Source organism: Heptranchias perlo, chromosome 6 (assembly GCF_035084215.1).
Source record: "Heptranchias perlo isolate sHepPer1 chromosome 6, sHepPer1.hap1, whole genome shotgun sequence".
In the NCBI taxonomy this organism is placed as follows: Eukaryota; Metazoa; Chordata; class Chondrichthyes; order Hexanchiformes; family Hexanchidae; genus Heptranchias; species Heptranchias perlo.
In genome coordinates this window covers 65,046,474-65,063,942 of record NC_090330.1, presented here as the reverse complement: position 1 = coordinate 65,063,942, position 17,469 = coordinate 65,046,474, and the positions used below count along the sequence as shown (strand labels likewise).

General features: G+C 41.3%; 1 protein-coding gene across 1 annotated transcript in view; it reads right to left on the bottom strand.

Moving 5' to 3' along the window:
- LOC137323053 (protein diaphanous homolog 3-like) overlaps positions 1–17,469 on the bottom strand; it is a 796,634-nt gene that overhangs the window by 171,553 nt on the left and 607,612 nt on the right. Inside the window, exon 21 of the mRNA XM_067986438.1 lies at positions 9,439–9,678. Within this exon, the coding sequence (XP_067842539.1) occupies positions 9,439–9,678 (240 nt within the window). The remainder of the gene's footprint in view (positions 1–9,438; positions 9,679–17,469) is intronic.

The window sequence follows — 17,469 nt, the reverse complement described above, 5'->3', positions numbered from 1 at the left end:
ATGATATTATGATCACTCTGCCCCAGAGGATCCTTTACTATAAGATTACTAATTAACCTTGTTTCATTACATAATACTAAATCTAAAATAGCTTGTTTCAGCTGGTTCCTCGACACATTGTTCTAGAAAACTCTCTTGAATGCATGATATGAACTCATCCTCCAAACTTTTGCCCATTCGGTTTGCCCAGTCTGTATGAAGGTTAAAGTCCCACAAAATCCTTGTTATATGCTCCTCTAATTTCTTGATTTATGCTCTGTCCAATGCTATAACTACTGTTAGGGGGCCTATAAACTACTCCCACCAGTGTTTTCTGCCCCTTGTTATTGCTTAGCACCACCCATACTGATTCTACATCCTGGTTTTCTGAGCTAAGATCCTTTATCACTACTGCCTTTATCTCATCCTTTATTATCAGGGCCACATCCTCTTCTTTTCCATTTTGCCTATCTTTTCTAAAAGTCAAGTACCCTGGAATATTTAGTTCCCAACCTTGGTCACCCTGCAACCACATCTCAGTAATGGCTACTAGGTCAAACGCATTTCTCTCTATTTGTGCCATTAATTCATCTTATCTTATTACAAATGCTTTGTGCATTCAGATACAGCACCTTTAATTTTTACGTCCCAATGGAACAGCACCCTCTTTCCCCAGTACTGATGCCAGTGCCCCATGAATTGAAACCCCTGCTTCCCACACCACTTTTTCAGCTACACATTTAACCCTCTAATTGTTTGTCCCAATTTGTGCGCATCTGATGTTTAGTGAAAGGTTTATTAAAAATTGTATTTCTACAGGTCAAGAATAGTTCAGTTGATTTCCAGCCTTGCTTTGTTCTGTCTACATAACAATAGAAAACTCTTCCAACACTGAGAAGAAACTATGTTCCATTTCGTATTTAAGTAGAGCAGGGAAGCAATACGGAATAATGATTTCTTAAGCCGCATGGAATTCAGACATCATCATAAGCAGGAATTTGGGATGTGGTTTAAATAGTAATCAGTGGTTACATCAAGTGAGAAAATTTTGCAGTGATTAGGTCATGCATGCAGTTCACTCATCATCAGAATACCAGTTTATCACATTAGAAACTTCATATTCTATCAACCCACAGGTTGAATAGGAATATTTCATTAGCCTTTGCATGACCACATTTAGATCCTATGCTGGAATTGTGTGGTTGTGAAATGACCTTGTCTTTTATTCTCCAGGCATAAATCTGGTCACAAAATTTTATTTCAGAATTTTGTTTCCTCACCGAACATCCATTTCAGAGGGAATGAGATGCTGATATAGTTGTCACATATATTCTTATACAGAGAGAAAATCTTCTCCCATGGTGGGATTTTATTCTAACACTGTCACATGATAAGGGTGTGCATTTTTGGTATGTCTTCACACTTTCTGCCAATTACTCATAATGCTAGACTTGGCATTAAATCTGTTGCTTTCAATAACTAGGTCACCAAATGAAGACTGGACAGTGCAATGTGTCCAATCTCTCCTCCCTGTTAAGATAAAAAGAGAAAAAATACTTGCACATTTATGTAGTGTCCATCTCATCACTGAAATGCCTTGAAACACTTATTCACATTATGATTACTTTTGCAGTGCAGTGACTGTTGCTAAGTATCAAACGTGGCAGCCATTCTGCGCCAACAAAGTCCCACAAGTTAACAGTGAGATTAACGACCAACTTCTTGGTGATATTTTGGGGTGAAAAATGTTGCCAGGGTATCAGGAAAACTCTCTGTATGTAGTACATCTCTCTGGTGGGATCAATGAGTGAGGAGGAGGCGAGACAACTTTAGGCTGCATTTAAGATTCTGGACCCCCTTTCCCTCACCTTTGTGCTTTCTCTTGCTATTAGACAAACAAGGAAAGAGAAAGAGAATATATGAAAAAATCTATTTTCACCTATTTCTAGAATTTATTTTATCTCCTGCTAAAACTCCCATCTGTATTATCCTGCTGCTCAGAATATGTACCACAGTGTGTTAGGAGTAGCTGCTAGCCAATGGAGTGTCTTTGTCCAATCTCTACAGAACCCTGAATGGTGAAACAGTTCATGTCATAAATTCAGACGAAAAGAAGTTCCTCACCAGGAGTTTCTGCCCAAGTTGATTGTTTTCCAGCAGGCAGGTATGGACCCTTACTGATGGGTCCCCACCCATTTCTGCACCTGTACCAATCTTCTAATGTCACTTCTACTGGATGCTGGAAGTATCCATCTGTATTCAAATACAGAATGGCGGGGCGTCATGCTTTGTGTCATCACTGCCTTAACAGAGCACCAGTCATGACAGCATTTTACTGGTGTTCAACATTGCTAGGGCCAGGAGAGGGATGTCAAAAATTAAATGGCCCACCCCAGTGAGTGCAATCGATCACGGGGTGATCTAAAGCATTATTCCCCGACCCCCTCTGATCAGATTTTCCCAAGAAATAATGAGATCCCACAATTGTATGTGTTGAAGTGACAGCTGGACCTTCTAAGCTGCCTCATTCACCAGACTCCTGCATCAGCAGTGCAATTTTCCATCCCCTTCCTCTTTGCAGGCTTCTTAGTGTGAGCAGAAACACTGCTAGGAACTCATCAAAATATACCTATGGCTGACCCCAGTAAATTTACCATCTTTTGCAGTAGACGGGAGAACGTGGTGTGCATCGAGACTGGTAAGTGGGGGTCTAGTCAATACAACCCTTAGTTCTGAACGAAAAAAGACTTAATCAAATCTAATCCAATTTCAAATTTTAAAGAATCAGGTAACATAATTTTTTTAATGGGTTTTTAAATCGTTAGCAAACCATTGTTAGTGAGGGAAAGAAGTACAGGCAGTAACACTGGCACAGTCACTTAGCAGGAAGTGCTTACTGTGTCTTCGTGAGAGGACTGGATGTACAAAGTGATGCTGTAAAATAAGCAATTCTTGCTATTCCTGACCGTGCTAGAAGCAGATGACTGTAAACTTTCAAATGTTATCGAAACCTCAGGACTGTAGTTAGAAAACTGGCAATAGAAATGGAAAATATACTGAAATTGTCGTTAGGGGGCACAATACCTCTTATGATGAAGCACGTGAATTAATATTAAAAGACCATTTTCAGGAAATGGTTCCAGATGATTTAAGGGTATGGTTGCTTGACCATGGCCGCAAGATTCTTAGTTAGATGGCCAAATGAGACGATCATTTTGCAGCCTCAGGAGTGGGAGCCAAAAAGTGGTTGGGAAGGCTGAGGTGCTACATCAATTGACCAAAGAGTGGTTCACTAAACCAGTCCTTACGCAGCAACCTGTGAGCCAATGATACTACAGTCTGGCAGATTACAGAATTGTGATTCAAGGAAAGTCAGATGTCATAAAAGCAATAAAAAACCAAAGCAAACAGTTGCTGGTTTGAAAGGGAGTCAAGCCACAGATGGGGGCCCAAGGGCTGCCATGAGACATGAAATTGTTGGGAATTGTATGGTGGCTCCAAATTCATGGAATGTGTCATGGTACTTACATTTGATCACTAAGTGAATAGCAAACATAAGGTTTTATAGTGTGATGTTGCTACACCAGTATCTCATACAGGCAATCGGTTTCTAGAAGGCAGAAGTGCCCATGTTGATGCTATTCTGGGGATAAGATAAACACTTGGCCAAAGTGTGTCGAGAGAGTTTGCTTTGGATGGGCAAAAAAGTAGGAATAGTGGAAAGACATTGCAGTACGGTGCACAGTTGGAAAATGATTTAAATTATGATGTGTTGGTAGCCTTTGCAGTCAATGGGGACTGGGGAATAAAGCCAAACCAATGCAAAAATCAGTGTAGCTGAAAACAAACCTGAACTAGGTCAGGGGGCCACAACATCGAGAGGCAGGGGATGGCTGCATTCATGTTCAAGCTCATTAGAACTGTGCAGAGAGAAGGAGAGTCAACTGCAGAAGGCCAGATGTCCAAGAGGGTCTGGAAGACTTGAGCCAAGAGGCACTGACCTTGCACGAAAGACCACATGGACAGCAATGATCTTGCTGTGCAGCTTGAGCTCACAGGATTTAAATCCAGTTTATTAGAGGCGCTCAATGTGATGATAACGAATCAACACAACACCTTGTACATGATGTATATTAATGATTTGGACTTGAATGTGGGGGGCTTGATCAAGAAGTTTGCAGATGATACAAAAATGGGCCATGTGGTTGATAGTGAGGAGGAAAGCTGTAGGCTGCAGGAAGGTATCAATGGTCTGGTCAGGTGGGCAGAAAAGTGGCAAATGGAATTCAATCCGGAGAAGTGTGAGGTAACGCATTTGGGGAGGGCAAACAAGGCAAGGGAGTACACAATAAATGGGAGGATACGGAGAGGTGTAGAGGAATAAAGGGACCTTGGAGTGCATGTCCACAGATCCCTGAAGGTAGCAGAATAGGTAGATAAGGTGGTTAAGAAGTCATACGGATACTTTCCTTTATTAGCCGAGGCATGGAATATAACAGCAGGGAGATTATGCTAGAACTGTATAAAGCATTGGTTAGGCCACAGCTTGAATACTGCATACAGTTCTGGTCAGCACATTACAGGAAAGATATGATTGCACTAGAGAGGGTACAGAGGAGATTTACGAGGATGTTGCCAAGGCTGGGGAATTTTAACTATGAGAAAAGATTGGATAGGCTGGGATTGTTTTCTTTGCAACAAAGGAGGCTGAGGGGAGATTTAGTTGAGGTATATAAAATTATGACAGGACTAGATACAGTGGATAGGGAAGACCTATTTCCCTTAGCAGAGGGATCAGTGACCAGGGGGCATAGATTTTTAAGTAATCGGTAGAAGGATTAGAGGGAACTGGGGAGAATTCTTTTCACCCAGAGGGTGGTGGGGGTCTGGATCTCATTGCCTGAAACGGTGGTAAAGGCAAAAACCCTCAACTCATTTAAAAAGTACTTGGTTGTGCACTTGAAGTGCCGTAACCTACAGGGCTACGGACCAAGTGCTTGAAAGTGGGATTAAGCTGGATAGCTCTTTTTCGGCCGGCATGGACACGATGGACCGAATGGCCTCCTTCTGTGCCGTAACTTTCTATGATGAGGTATCCATGTGCCATGACTGATCAAAGGGAAGATACAAAGTGGTTCACTTAACTATTGCACCAATATAGAACAAAATGGAAAGGAGTCATTCTAACTGGACCACTGATGTATAGGTAGAGACAGTTGGCTGCAGAGTCCTTACAAAGTTTTCAGTTACTCTCACTTGGCAGATCTGGATTTGCGAGACAGTTAAGCCGAATCTGGTCAAGCAATACCCACATCTCATGTTATTTAGTGTATAAAGGAAACAGCTGTACCAATGAAGGAAACCAAATTGGAAAGGTCTATTTTAAATCACAGGTGTCATAGACTGCGTATGAGAAGGAACAGGTAAGTGAAGAGATCGCTGGACATGTCCCAAAGGCACATGTATTGAAGCTGCAATGGAATATTTTCAATGCCTGTGCTCAATTCCCCACTGTAGTGGGGCAGAGGTTAGACACTCTCCAAGGCTCAGTCTCTCACACATATAATGTGCTGGAGAACAGAATAGCTTTACTAGACTCTTCATTGTGGAGGGATTGTCATCCAGCTTGGTAATTCCAAACAAATCCTCAGTGACTCATAGGTGAAACAAAAGAATGGAACTGCACTTTGCTCTGTTTGTATCAGATGGGGAGTCAACTCTCGAAACAGTTCTGAAGGTAGGGCAGCAGATGTATTCCGAAAATGTATTGAAGTCTTCCCTAAAGGAAAGGTTTGGCAGAGGCCTTCTCTTAGTCAGATCAATGACAGCATTTATCAGCTAAACCATACTGCAAATGCTAAGGCACGATCGACAGGATTTTGGCTTTCAGGTCAGAGATCTGTCTATCATGACACAAAGTCTACAACATCAATTCATAAATACCTTCCACCCCTGAAGATACTGAGCGCTCTGCTGAGACATTTAAAGACATCCCATTTCGGATATCCAGATAGCACAATATCACAAAACACTATTAATCCCTCCATCAATCCCATGGACCAAACTCCCATTTGGATGTGACTCCTTCTGCTCAAGGCAATCACAGAAATCACAAACAGCACATCTATGCTCAGTAGCTAGAAGCATAAGTCACACAGTGTAAAGCAATCAATTTACTCAAATAGCAACAGGTACACAAATTAGTAATACTGGACAATACTTTCTTTGTATTTATATCTATGGATAGCTGTCATTTTTGGTTTGTTTATAACAACACATGTTGGCTCATCAAATGGTTGTTATTTTGGGTCACCTGTATTTGGTGATAGTACACATAAAGTAAGAGATTATAATGATAGTTGGCACTCTTGTGCAATTAATGGGGTGTTAAACACAACATATTCATGGACAAAAGCAAACAGTATTGGCATGAGATATGTGTTTGTCTAAAACACTGTTGAATGAAGATGCCTTGAATTTTTCATGCCGGTAAGAAATACCCACTCCTCTGCCACAGACAGCTAGAACGACTCCTCTCCAATTTCCAGGGCATGGACACACTCTTTTGGATGTCTAGGTGGATATTACCTTTGAAGACAATATCGTGCTGTAGCACAGTACAGTATAAAAAAACACTTCCAGGCTGGGTGAAAACATCTCTAGGTTTGCTCTATTTCTACAGAGTGAGTAGATTTATATCTCTAGTTATACTGGTGTTAAATTGGTTACACATGACATAAGCCTCAGGTCAAAGTTTCAATGGCTCACCGTGGTCCTTCAAGAACTGACCTTGTAGCCTGTTGTCCTGCTCAAATAATGGGAGGGGTGTTTACTGATAGTGTTCAGCCTGGCAGCCACCTGAAAGATCTTTTTTTCAGCATTACAAACTATCTGCATACTGAGGCAAAGGAAGCCCAGATGCATGCCATCAAATTGATAGCAATCATATCTTCAATGGAACAGGATATATATAATTCACAACATCCAGCACTCTGGCAAATCCAGGAATAGCATTCAAATTTTGCTGAATGGCCAACTGCATGTCTGCATTTCTGACAAAATGAAGGAACCCACAAGACATGTATAACAATGCATAGGTCACCTCCTGATGAGAGATGCTCTTGGGGGGGGGGGGGGGGGCGAGGCTTGTATGTCAGTTGTAGTACTACCTGGCATACAGTAGGTGTAGTGTTACTGTAACCTACTATATTTGAAATTGAAGAAATGAGAATATGAAATAATTTAAAATCAGAAAATAAGGTGCAGAATGTAATGAGTGAAGGAAAAAAAACCATAAAATGCCTTACAGGCTCAAAAAGCTATTTCAATTTGGTTGAGATGGTAGTGATTGTGCCTCTGAATTAGGGGAAAAGAACAAAGGAAGACTCACAATAAAGTAATACACAATCACATTTCTCAGAAATATCTCAGAGAAAGACATACAACAAATTACTTTAAACTGGAGTGATTGTTCTGCCCAAATTGTGGGCAGGTGCAGCAGCCATTTTGCACATAGCAACATCCCACAAACAACAATGAATGAATAAGCAAATTACATTTTTGGTGGTGTTGGCTGGGGGAGGAATGTTGGCCAGGATGCTGGGAGAAATTCACTTCTCTTCCAGTAGTGCCCTGCAATCTTTGAGCGTCAATCTGAACCACCAGAAAAGGCAGATGAACCTACAACCTTCTGACTCAGAAGAGAGAGTAAATGTGAATGAAACAAAATTAAGTAGAAAGATTCGAGATTAAGCCCCGTACCAGGGGTTTAAGCTCACAATCTACTCTCACGCTCCAGTGCAGTAATGAGGAAGTGTTGCATTGGCGAAGTGGTCATCCTTCAGATGAGATATTAATCCACGGCTCTGGCTGCCTGCATTGGGCCTCCCAAAGAACTCTTTGAAGTAGTGAGTTCTGTTGAGGTCCTGACCAACAATCCTCTTTGAAATACTACCAAAATACCCTTACGATTATTCATCTCATTGCTATTTGTAGCATATTGCTGCCTCAGAATTACCATAACATCAAAGTAATTAATTGTGTGAAGCTTTGGAATGTTTTTATCATGATAAATACAAGTATTGTTACAAAACACTGTTCTTTTAATTAAATTTCATTCGAAGGCTTCAGAATGGAACCTTGGCCTTTACAGAATCTGGAATTGAGTACATTTTGTACAATCTTTTCCATAAACTACATAGGTATTGTATCCTAGGCGATTGTACAAACATTGTATTGTCCATATCCTACAGTTTTAGGTTCTGGATGATCGTTACCCATCTCACTCATGTCAAAGATTAAATATTAATTTGGTACGGCTGGTCATGGAAACGCAAACTTTTGTCTTTAATTTTTTTAAATAGCTAGGTTTGGTTTAGATTGGAAGACTCACTAAGTTGCAAAATAGAATCCCACACTCAGTCTGGGAAAGAAGATAGCTGATTAAAAAAATCACTTTGACCCTTAGATGGTCAGGAAACAGTTCTACATGTGCAAATATGTATCGCTTGACAGACAGTAAACATAGACAACCCTGCTCTCTCTGATTACTAAGCCATTAGAACAATCTATTATAAAGTGTAGGGCCCAGTCTGGTCAGAAATATTTCATTGCGTTGCTATGCCTTTTGTTTCTGTATATTAAACCAACTGCAAATCAATTTGACCAACTAGTTTTAGCTTGGACACATTGGTCTGACGATGTGTTGTTTTGCACTTCCAAAAGTGTTATGGGCATCCCACGTATGTAAGTGGTTTGCTGCAATTAGGGATTCATTATCAAACCTGGGCATGTTAACCTAGACACAGTAGTGAACAGAAATGCTGATTTCAGTTCATAGGGGACTTGATCTAATTTTGGAAACTGCTATTCAGCTCTGAACATGAGAGCAAGTGTTGGGAAAATGCCTAAATTGTAGCATGGCCCAATAGAAAAACCTGTTTGGAACATTTTAGAGTAATGGGAGTGATTTGCAACTGCCAGATGCCCATTTCTCACCTGGAAAATGGCGGGCAGCAGTTGAAAATCCCTAAGGGGAGAAGTGGGGGAGGGGGCACCTCGGCCGAAGCATTGAAGTCCAAGGCATTGGTCAAGGAGATAGACTGTTGGTCCCGTCATTCATCAAGGTTCCAGATACCCTGTTGCCCTTGCCACGCAAATTACAGGGCAAAACATTTTTGGGCTGAAGGGTGCAGGAGAAAGTCTAACTAACCGGGCATGCCGTGAGATAACTTGCTTCAGCAAATTCCAGCCCATTACCTTTTTTGTCATTTTTTATGTTCTATTACTTTTCACAGGATTTATTTGGAGAGTGTAGGGGAGAAAAGAGGTAGAAAAAGGTGGACTCTACAATAAATTGCAGTTTTAGCTATTTGATCCTGATAAGTCTGTATACTATTGCATTACAGAGAAGTTATTCACTTCAGTGGTTTTGACTGAATCCTTGAGACATGAACTTACTTTGCATAGGAAGTTGATGTCGAAGCCGTAAGTTTGAGCGTTTCGAGACCCGGCATTCATGTAGTTTCCTATTAGCAGCACCAGCTCCAGCAGCTTGCCAAAGCCCTTACTCTTCTTTATCTCCTCACATGCAGTAGTGACAGCCATAATGTCAGGTCTGATGTTATTCACCTGCTCCTCAAACTGAAGCTTGAACAGAATAGCATTCAGCCGTGGACGCAGCTTCTTGACACTGCTCATCTGATTGGAGAGAAGAAAAAAATGTAAGTTCCTGCCCCATTTTGGTACTGAACAAATGAATCTAATCAAAGGGTGATTTATTGGTGTTTGTAAGCTGTAGAAGAAATTTATCTTTTAAAGTATGAGAAAAATGGATGCAAGAATAAAAGACACTTGGGCAAGCAATTGAAATTCAATTTGTGTTGCTAATAACAACTGCTTATTTTACAATAACTAGTGTGTAAGTAATAAAAGACACAGTTCTACCATAGATCAATCCAGTCAGCCAATACACTTAATCATATAAAAGTAATATGTGCTTATGACCCAGAGTAGCAAAGCAATCAAAAAGGGGTGATGTGGTAAACCTTCTGGGTTACAAAGAGATATTGCTTAGTATGGCATAAAAGGTTTTTATTGACTGAATATAATTGAACAGGACATAGAAATATCTGGAATAAAGCTAATTATTCCAAATCAGGAAAAGTTTGGGATGAAAACTTCAATTTGTAGCCTTGTGCTAACTTCACCAAGAAAAACTGGAAGGCCAAACTAAAATAACCCACATAATTATATATATTTTAGTAGCCCTTCGGTACATAATGCAGAATGCATCAATTGAGCTAAATTCCTAGTGCACTGGTACAGTACTTAATATGGTTTGGATATATGTAAAAAAAATGTGATGGATTTTGAAGATCAGTGGGCTGCCCAAAAACTAGATACTAAGTCTGAGTCCTTACCCGTCTAACGGCCTTACCATGCAAAATCTTTGTATTTTAGTGCTTAAAATAATGAAGACTGGGAAAAAAGAGAATAAATTGCTCTTCTCAATTGAAAAATAAAAATAACATTGTCAGCTAACTCCATAGGTGTTTTTCTTCCCAGACTAGCTATACTTTACACCAAAGAAAGGAAATAAATAAGATGGGAGATGGGGGAGTGGAAGAAACAGATGAAAATGTTTTTAATGTGTTTTTCTGCACTCCTTCCAAAATTAATATGTATAAAATGCTATGATTTGATTGTGTACACCAATGGATAAACACTTGAGAATTATCATGTAAAAAAACTTCCTTTAGTACGTGTCGGTTTGAAAGATGCTTTTACAATTGATCCCAGATTAGCAATCTCAGAGGTTCAAAATCAATGTAGAAGCTTTTGTTCTAAGTTAATGACTAGTTGAACTTCATTATAAAAGTCAGGACTGTGACAAGTTTATTTTTTAGTTATGTTACATCTGTATATGTTTAATATATGAATCCCATCCCATCCCCTCCCTCCATCCTCCCACACTATTACCAATTGCATTCCTTTTCAAGCTATGGCCATAAAAGCCACTTAGAAATGAACATGGAGTTGTAAATTGAAATTGTAAGCGCTTTCTGTTTTTGAAGCATTAAAGTCTATTTGAATGAAAGATGAAACACAAATACATAATCTTTATAGCTGCCCGAGAATGCTGTCAAGTAAATATCTTGTATCCAAGGCACATTAAGCCTGTTGTCATGTTTTTAGTTTTTTCTGAAATCAGTTAAGCACTTCTGTCCTTAAATAAAATTATTTATGAAATATCAGCTTTCTCAATAAAAATCTGATAATTCTGTACTGGGATCCTGCATACCAGAAGTAGGACACAGCCATGAATTTAATTTAAGATAGTCTAATCCTTTCAATACCAGAGATTAAGCTGCCATTGGCCAAAAAGGATATCACTTTTGTGTCCTTTGCTGGTGACATCTGTACTAAAAGCAAATTTTTGTTCATCTATGTGGAAACAATATTTTTTTTCAATGCTACCCTCCTTCCCGATTTATACTTTGCCACAATGCTCCAGATTTAGCACTGAAGACAAAAGGTAATGACATCACAAAGAACATGACCTTTTCCCCAGGATACAATAATATCACATGACTCTGTTGGTCAGAGAAATTTCTCCTGCAGTTCAGAATAAACAACAAACACTAAACCCAAAGTACTGAATGATCAGAGGGAACAATGGACAGTAAAAAACCCATTTCAGATCACTGATTGAAGTGAAAACCACTTCCAATACAAGCCTTCTTACATCGAGTTACATCGAAACTACAGCACAAAAACAGGCCATTCGGCCCAACTGGTCTGTGCCAGCATTTATGCTCCAAACGAGCCTCCTCCCTCCCTACTTCATCTAACCCTATCAGGATACCCTCCAATCCTTTCTCCTTCATGTGCTAATCTACTTCCCCTTAAATGCACCTATGCTATTTGGTTCAACTACTCCTTGTGGTAGCGCAATCCACATTCTTGCCACTATGGGTAAGAAGTTTCTCCTGAATTCCCTATTGGATTTATGAGCAACTATTTTATATTTATGACCTCTAGTTTTGGACTCCTCCACAAGTGGAAACATTTTCTCTATGTCTACCCTATCATTATCTTTTTTATGGCCTTATTAACCTGCGTTGCTGCTTTTAGTGATTTGTGTATCTGTATCTCTAGATTCCTTTGTTCCTCTATCCCGTTTAGACTCTCATTATCCAAGCAGTATGTGGCCTCCTTAATCTTCCTACCAAAATGCATCACCTCACACTTATCTATACTGAAATTCATTTGCCAATTATATGCCCATTCTGCAAGTTTATTAATGTGGTCTTGCATTTTGACGCTTTCTTCCTTTGTATTAACTACATCCCCAAATTTGGTTTTGACAGCAAATTTTGAAATCGTACTTCCGATTCCTGAATCCAAATCGTTAATGTAAATTGTGAACAATGGTCCCAGCACCGATCCCTGTGGTACACCACTTCCCACCTTTTGCCAATCTGAGTAACTACTCTTAACGCCTACTCTCTGATTTCTATTTTGTAGCCAGCTTGCTATCCATTTTGCTACCTGTCCCCTGACTCCACATGCTCTGAGCTTAGCCATGAGTCTACAATGCGGTACCCTAACAGCGGCCTTTTGAAAATCCAAATATTTCTATTACTTCTTCAAAGAATTCAGTAAAATTGGTCAAGCCGTGCTGACTATTATATTTTCGGTTTCTAGATGTTTTTCTATTACATCTTTGAGTAAGGATTCTATTGTCTTTCCTACCAATGACGTTAAGCTAACTGGTCTATAGTTCTCTGGACTTATTCCTATATTTGAAAAGGGAGAGAGAACATCATTACCTGTCCACCAGTCCTCTGGCACATTACCTTTTCTAGTGAATTATTAAATATATGTAATAATGTCTCTGCTATCTCCTCCCTTCTTTTAATTTTGAAGGATGCAATCCGTCCGGACATGGGATCTTATCCTCCCTTAGTTTGATTAGTTTATCAATTACCTCCCCCCTTTCTATCTTAAAAGTTTTAGTACCTTTTTCAACCTCTTCTTCTAATGTCCTGCCCACCTTGTTAGTCCCCCTGGTAAATACAGAGACAAGAACTGAGGGAACAAAGCTCTCGAGGTTAGCCAAAACTCCTCTGGGGTACTAAATGGTATCCAGCTGAAGGAACCGTGTAAATAAAATACAATAGATGAGCACCTACTAGTTGATCCTGCTCCTTATCTCTGACTGAAACCTAAACTATCAACACATTGAGGGAAAAGCCCTTTTGAAAATCCCCAAACTGAAAGTGTCACTGGATCTAGCTATTTACAAAACTTCATAAAATGAGCATTAACAGTTATCATTCCACCAGATTCGGTTTGGGTAGCTTCAGTCTATAAACCGGACATCACTCAGTAGGAATAAAAGGTAAAAAGGGCAACAAAGCCAGCTGAATAGTCCTGCCATAGAGTTTGGAGATCTATGGCCTCCTTGGTCAAAAATGAATGATGAGCAGCATCTCCCCAGACTCCACCCTGAACTTGGAAAGAATTCGGGGAAGCGGAGGTGGGGTATTTGGGAAAAAATGAATCTGTAATTTTCTCTTTCGTTAGACTGAGAATACATCCACTTCCCAGACTTAGGTGGAGTGAAATCTTGTGCAAAAGTTCAGGAGTTTCACAATCAACCCTGGCACAAATAGATTTAGCACTGGAGATTCATCCTGTAGGCAAGTAAGTATTTTCAGTTTTAAAATCCCACATTGATAGGAGCATTTCCTGTGACTGAGACAGCTGGGCTGCACATTCAATACTCTGGCCAAGTGGACTGTCAAGATGCCCACCATCTGGACTTCATCCCACATCAGCAGCTGCAAAGTACTCTGTTAGCAGCTTTTGCTCCAAGAGATGCCAACAATTTATATATACTATTGCACTGTAGCTGCTCAACCGGAACTGAACAACCTGCCCTTTAATTTCCTACTGAAAGTGGAAGAAAGCCAACTTAACCACTATGAACTGCAGCAAGTTGAAGGGTTCCCTGCATTGCTTGCTAACTAATGACTTTTCACCCTGGACAAGTGATAGTCAGACATTGGCTCTGCATCCCAAGATTATTATTTGACATCAAGATACAGGTTAACTAAAGCTGTAAATTGTCGATTTGCCTCTTCCGTTTTCCAAAACAGAGATTGGATCACATCAGAGGAAATTGGTATTCTGGGTAATCCAGAAGTCTTGAAAACCCCATGATGTGTCTGGTCCCAATTCTAAGAATCCACTGATGAAGAAAAGTGGTGTAACAAAAATGAAGCATTTTGCTTGAGATAAAGCTTGGCAGTGGCTTCTTCAATCCTGGCAACGTATATGAGGAGGTAAAAATCTGCTTCACTCAAGGAGAATGTTCCAGTTCATTTTGTTACAACAATTAGTTGGATTGTTTGAAAAACAGGCAGGGACAGGAGAAGCTAAGCCATTCAAGTCAAATACAAACATTCTATGTGATTTGTTCAAACTTGTGTTTGATTGGCATTTCCAGTTTAATTGAACAGTTCACAATTTCCTGGGGAAAGTTCTGAAGGTATTTATCAGCCTACTTTTTTCAAATGAACTTCTCAAGAGAGTTAGCTACTAGAGCCAGATAACTTCCATTGTTGGTCTGAAAAAGGTAAAAAAAAACCACCACATATGAAAATTAATTCCGGCATTGAAGTTATTTTCCATTGCAACGACGAGTTAGCAAACTCAATTGCTGTAAAAATATTATTCACTTGTTACGTAAGTGTTTAATTAATTTGTCTGATAGTTAAAGCCTAAAACAAGGTCTAGTGTAGTGTTATTCCACTGCTTTCCGAAGACAAAGAGCATCCTATGAAGACATGGAATAGAACCAGTAACTGAGATAATCTGAAAAGGGATTTTCTGTTCGCTTCCCAAGCACACTATGAATTTTATCCTGATATCACAGGAAGTGAAAATACTTTTTGACACATAGGCCTAGAAATTTGTTGATGCTGCGCTAGTTTCTCAGGCGCCAGACTGGTGCCTAAGCGTCCAACACGGTGGGTGGCACATGTGCGTTCATTCCACTCCAGAAGTACCCCAGCCGCCATATTGGATCGGGCTGCTCCTTAGGTATCCAGGGCTCATGCCGGTAGTATGGTAAATGCTGATTAAAATATTTAAATAAGGGTCCTACGCTTGTTGTAGGTCCCTTATGTAATATTAGTCTGCTCCAGCAACTCGTGGCGCGAACAGGCAGGAAGTAGCCATCACAGCTATTTAAAGGGCTCGTCCATTACATACAGTTTAGTTGCTAGTTTGTCATTTTAGGCTGCTGGTTAACTTCTGGGCATTATTTGGCTTGATTTCTGACTTACAAAAGTTAATTCTAACTTCTGAGAAGAAGTTTTTGCTGGTGCTGCACTGTTTTTGGCTGGCTTCAAAAGTTTTACTGCAATCATGGGTGTCCGGTAGGGCTTGCCTTTGGGATTGGAGAACAAGGGGGAGTAGTAAAGAAGAGAAGAGAGAGCAGGGGAAGCTGGAAGAGGAAGAGGAGGAGGGGTCTGCACAGGAGGCCATACCCACAGCTGGTCTTCAGGAACCACTTCTTCTACCTAAACCTCTGTGAGGAGTAATGTCTGAAGCATCTTTGCTTCAAAAAGGAGGCTGTCACTGATCTATGTCACCCACTGCTGATCTATGTCAACTCTTGCCTTGAACCAGGGCATGAACAGCACTGCCTGTGGCTGCCAAGGTCACCATGGCTCTTAACTGTTATGTCACAGGCTCCTTACAGGCTGCAGCAGGTCACATCAGTGACATCTCACAGTTTGCAGTCCACCGTTGTATCAGGGAGGTCACCGAGGCTCTCCATGCCAAGAGGAACCACTTCATCTCTTTCACCATGGACAGAGCAAAGCAGTAAAACAAAGCACTAGGTTTCACCCACCCTGGGTACAAGGTGCCATACACTGCATCTACATTGCCATGCGTACTCATCATCACAAGCCTGGCGTCTGTATCAATAGAAAGGATTCCACTCCCTCAACGCCCAGCTTGTTTATGACCACAGGCAGTGCATCGTGCAACTCTGTACCCAGTTTCCTGGCAGCACTCATGATTCATTTATCCTGCGCCAATCCTCTGTGTCGCAATTGTTCCAACTAGACCGTCAGGTTATCAGCTGGCTACTGGGCGTCAAGGGTTGTCTCCTTCAGACTTGGCTCATGACGCCTGTCAGGAACTTGGGGACAGCTGCAGAGCTGGCCTACAAGAAGAACCATGCTGCCACCAGAAATGTCATCGGGCAGACTGTTGGAGCGCTCAAGCAACGCTTCCGCTGCCTGGACTGTTCGAGAGGAGCTTTGCAGTACCACCCTGAGTGGGTATCCAGATTTTTGGCTGTCTTCTGCATGCTCCATAATTTTGCTATCATGAAGGACCAGCCCTTACCATCACCTGGGCAGTAAGAAGTTCAGCAGGAACAGGAGGAGCAGCAGCATGAAAAAGAGGAAAAGCAGGAATGGCATAACTGCCAGAGCTCTCGGGAAGCAGCTCATTTAAGAACCATCCCTCCCGTCCTCAATACACCAACAGTCCGCAATGCTAATCACCACCGTCCGATTGCCTTCCTTCAGTCCAGCCTTATAGGTCTTACCCTCACTTCACTATAAATATAAACATCAACACTAAATCCAGAACAAAAAACACATTTATCAAACAATTCAATTCCATCTATATCTAACAGTTAGCAGAAATAATTATGAATCACCCGTGCAAGCCCTTAATGCCCATCTTCGGTGCTCGTTTACTTATCCAAGTGCTCCTACAAAGTGTTTCACCAGTGGCTACAGCTTGGGAGATGGAAGGCTGCTGAGCTTCCATTGAGGACACTTCAGATAGCTATGGAGGGCAACTTCGAGCAGCTCTGGGCATTGAGGGCCCGGCTGCAGACTGCAGCATTTTGGCATGGGCCGAGGCAGTCTGGCTCAGCTGGCTGTGTGGTCCTAACAAGGGTACTGGCAGAGTGGGTGGCGGGGGAGCAAGCATGTCGTCATCCAGAGAGGGCAGCAGGTACCTCTCCCATGGAGACAAGGCCACTCTCCTAGGAGTGAACCTCAGCACTCCCGCAACATTGCGCGAAAACAGAGTGCAGGAGTGACATGATGCTCTGTAAGCCCGTCAACACTGGCCCTTAAAGTCAAGATGGCAACTGTCTGAGCTTTCATGGCCGCAGTGTTAGCTGCCATGGAAGCTGACAGAGCTCTCAGTAGAGGCTCCATCATGGTGGGTGCTACTGTCATGTTCATGGAACTGACCGCTCTCTCCATGTTGGACAGAATGGTCTCCATGCTCTGCACGAAGCCTTGAAAACAAGTTGATCCTAGCAAGTGCCAGCTGAAAGACTGGGACCACGCATACTTTAGAGGCTAGGCTAGAGGACGGGTCTTCACATGGTGAATCGCCAGGCACGTGTGCAGGAGCTAGGGCAAGGAGATAGAACGACACAAG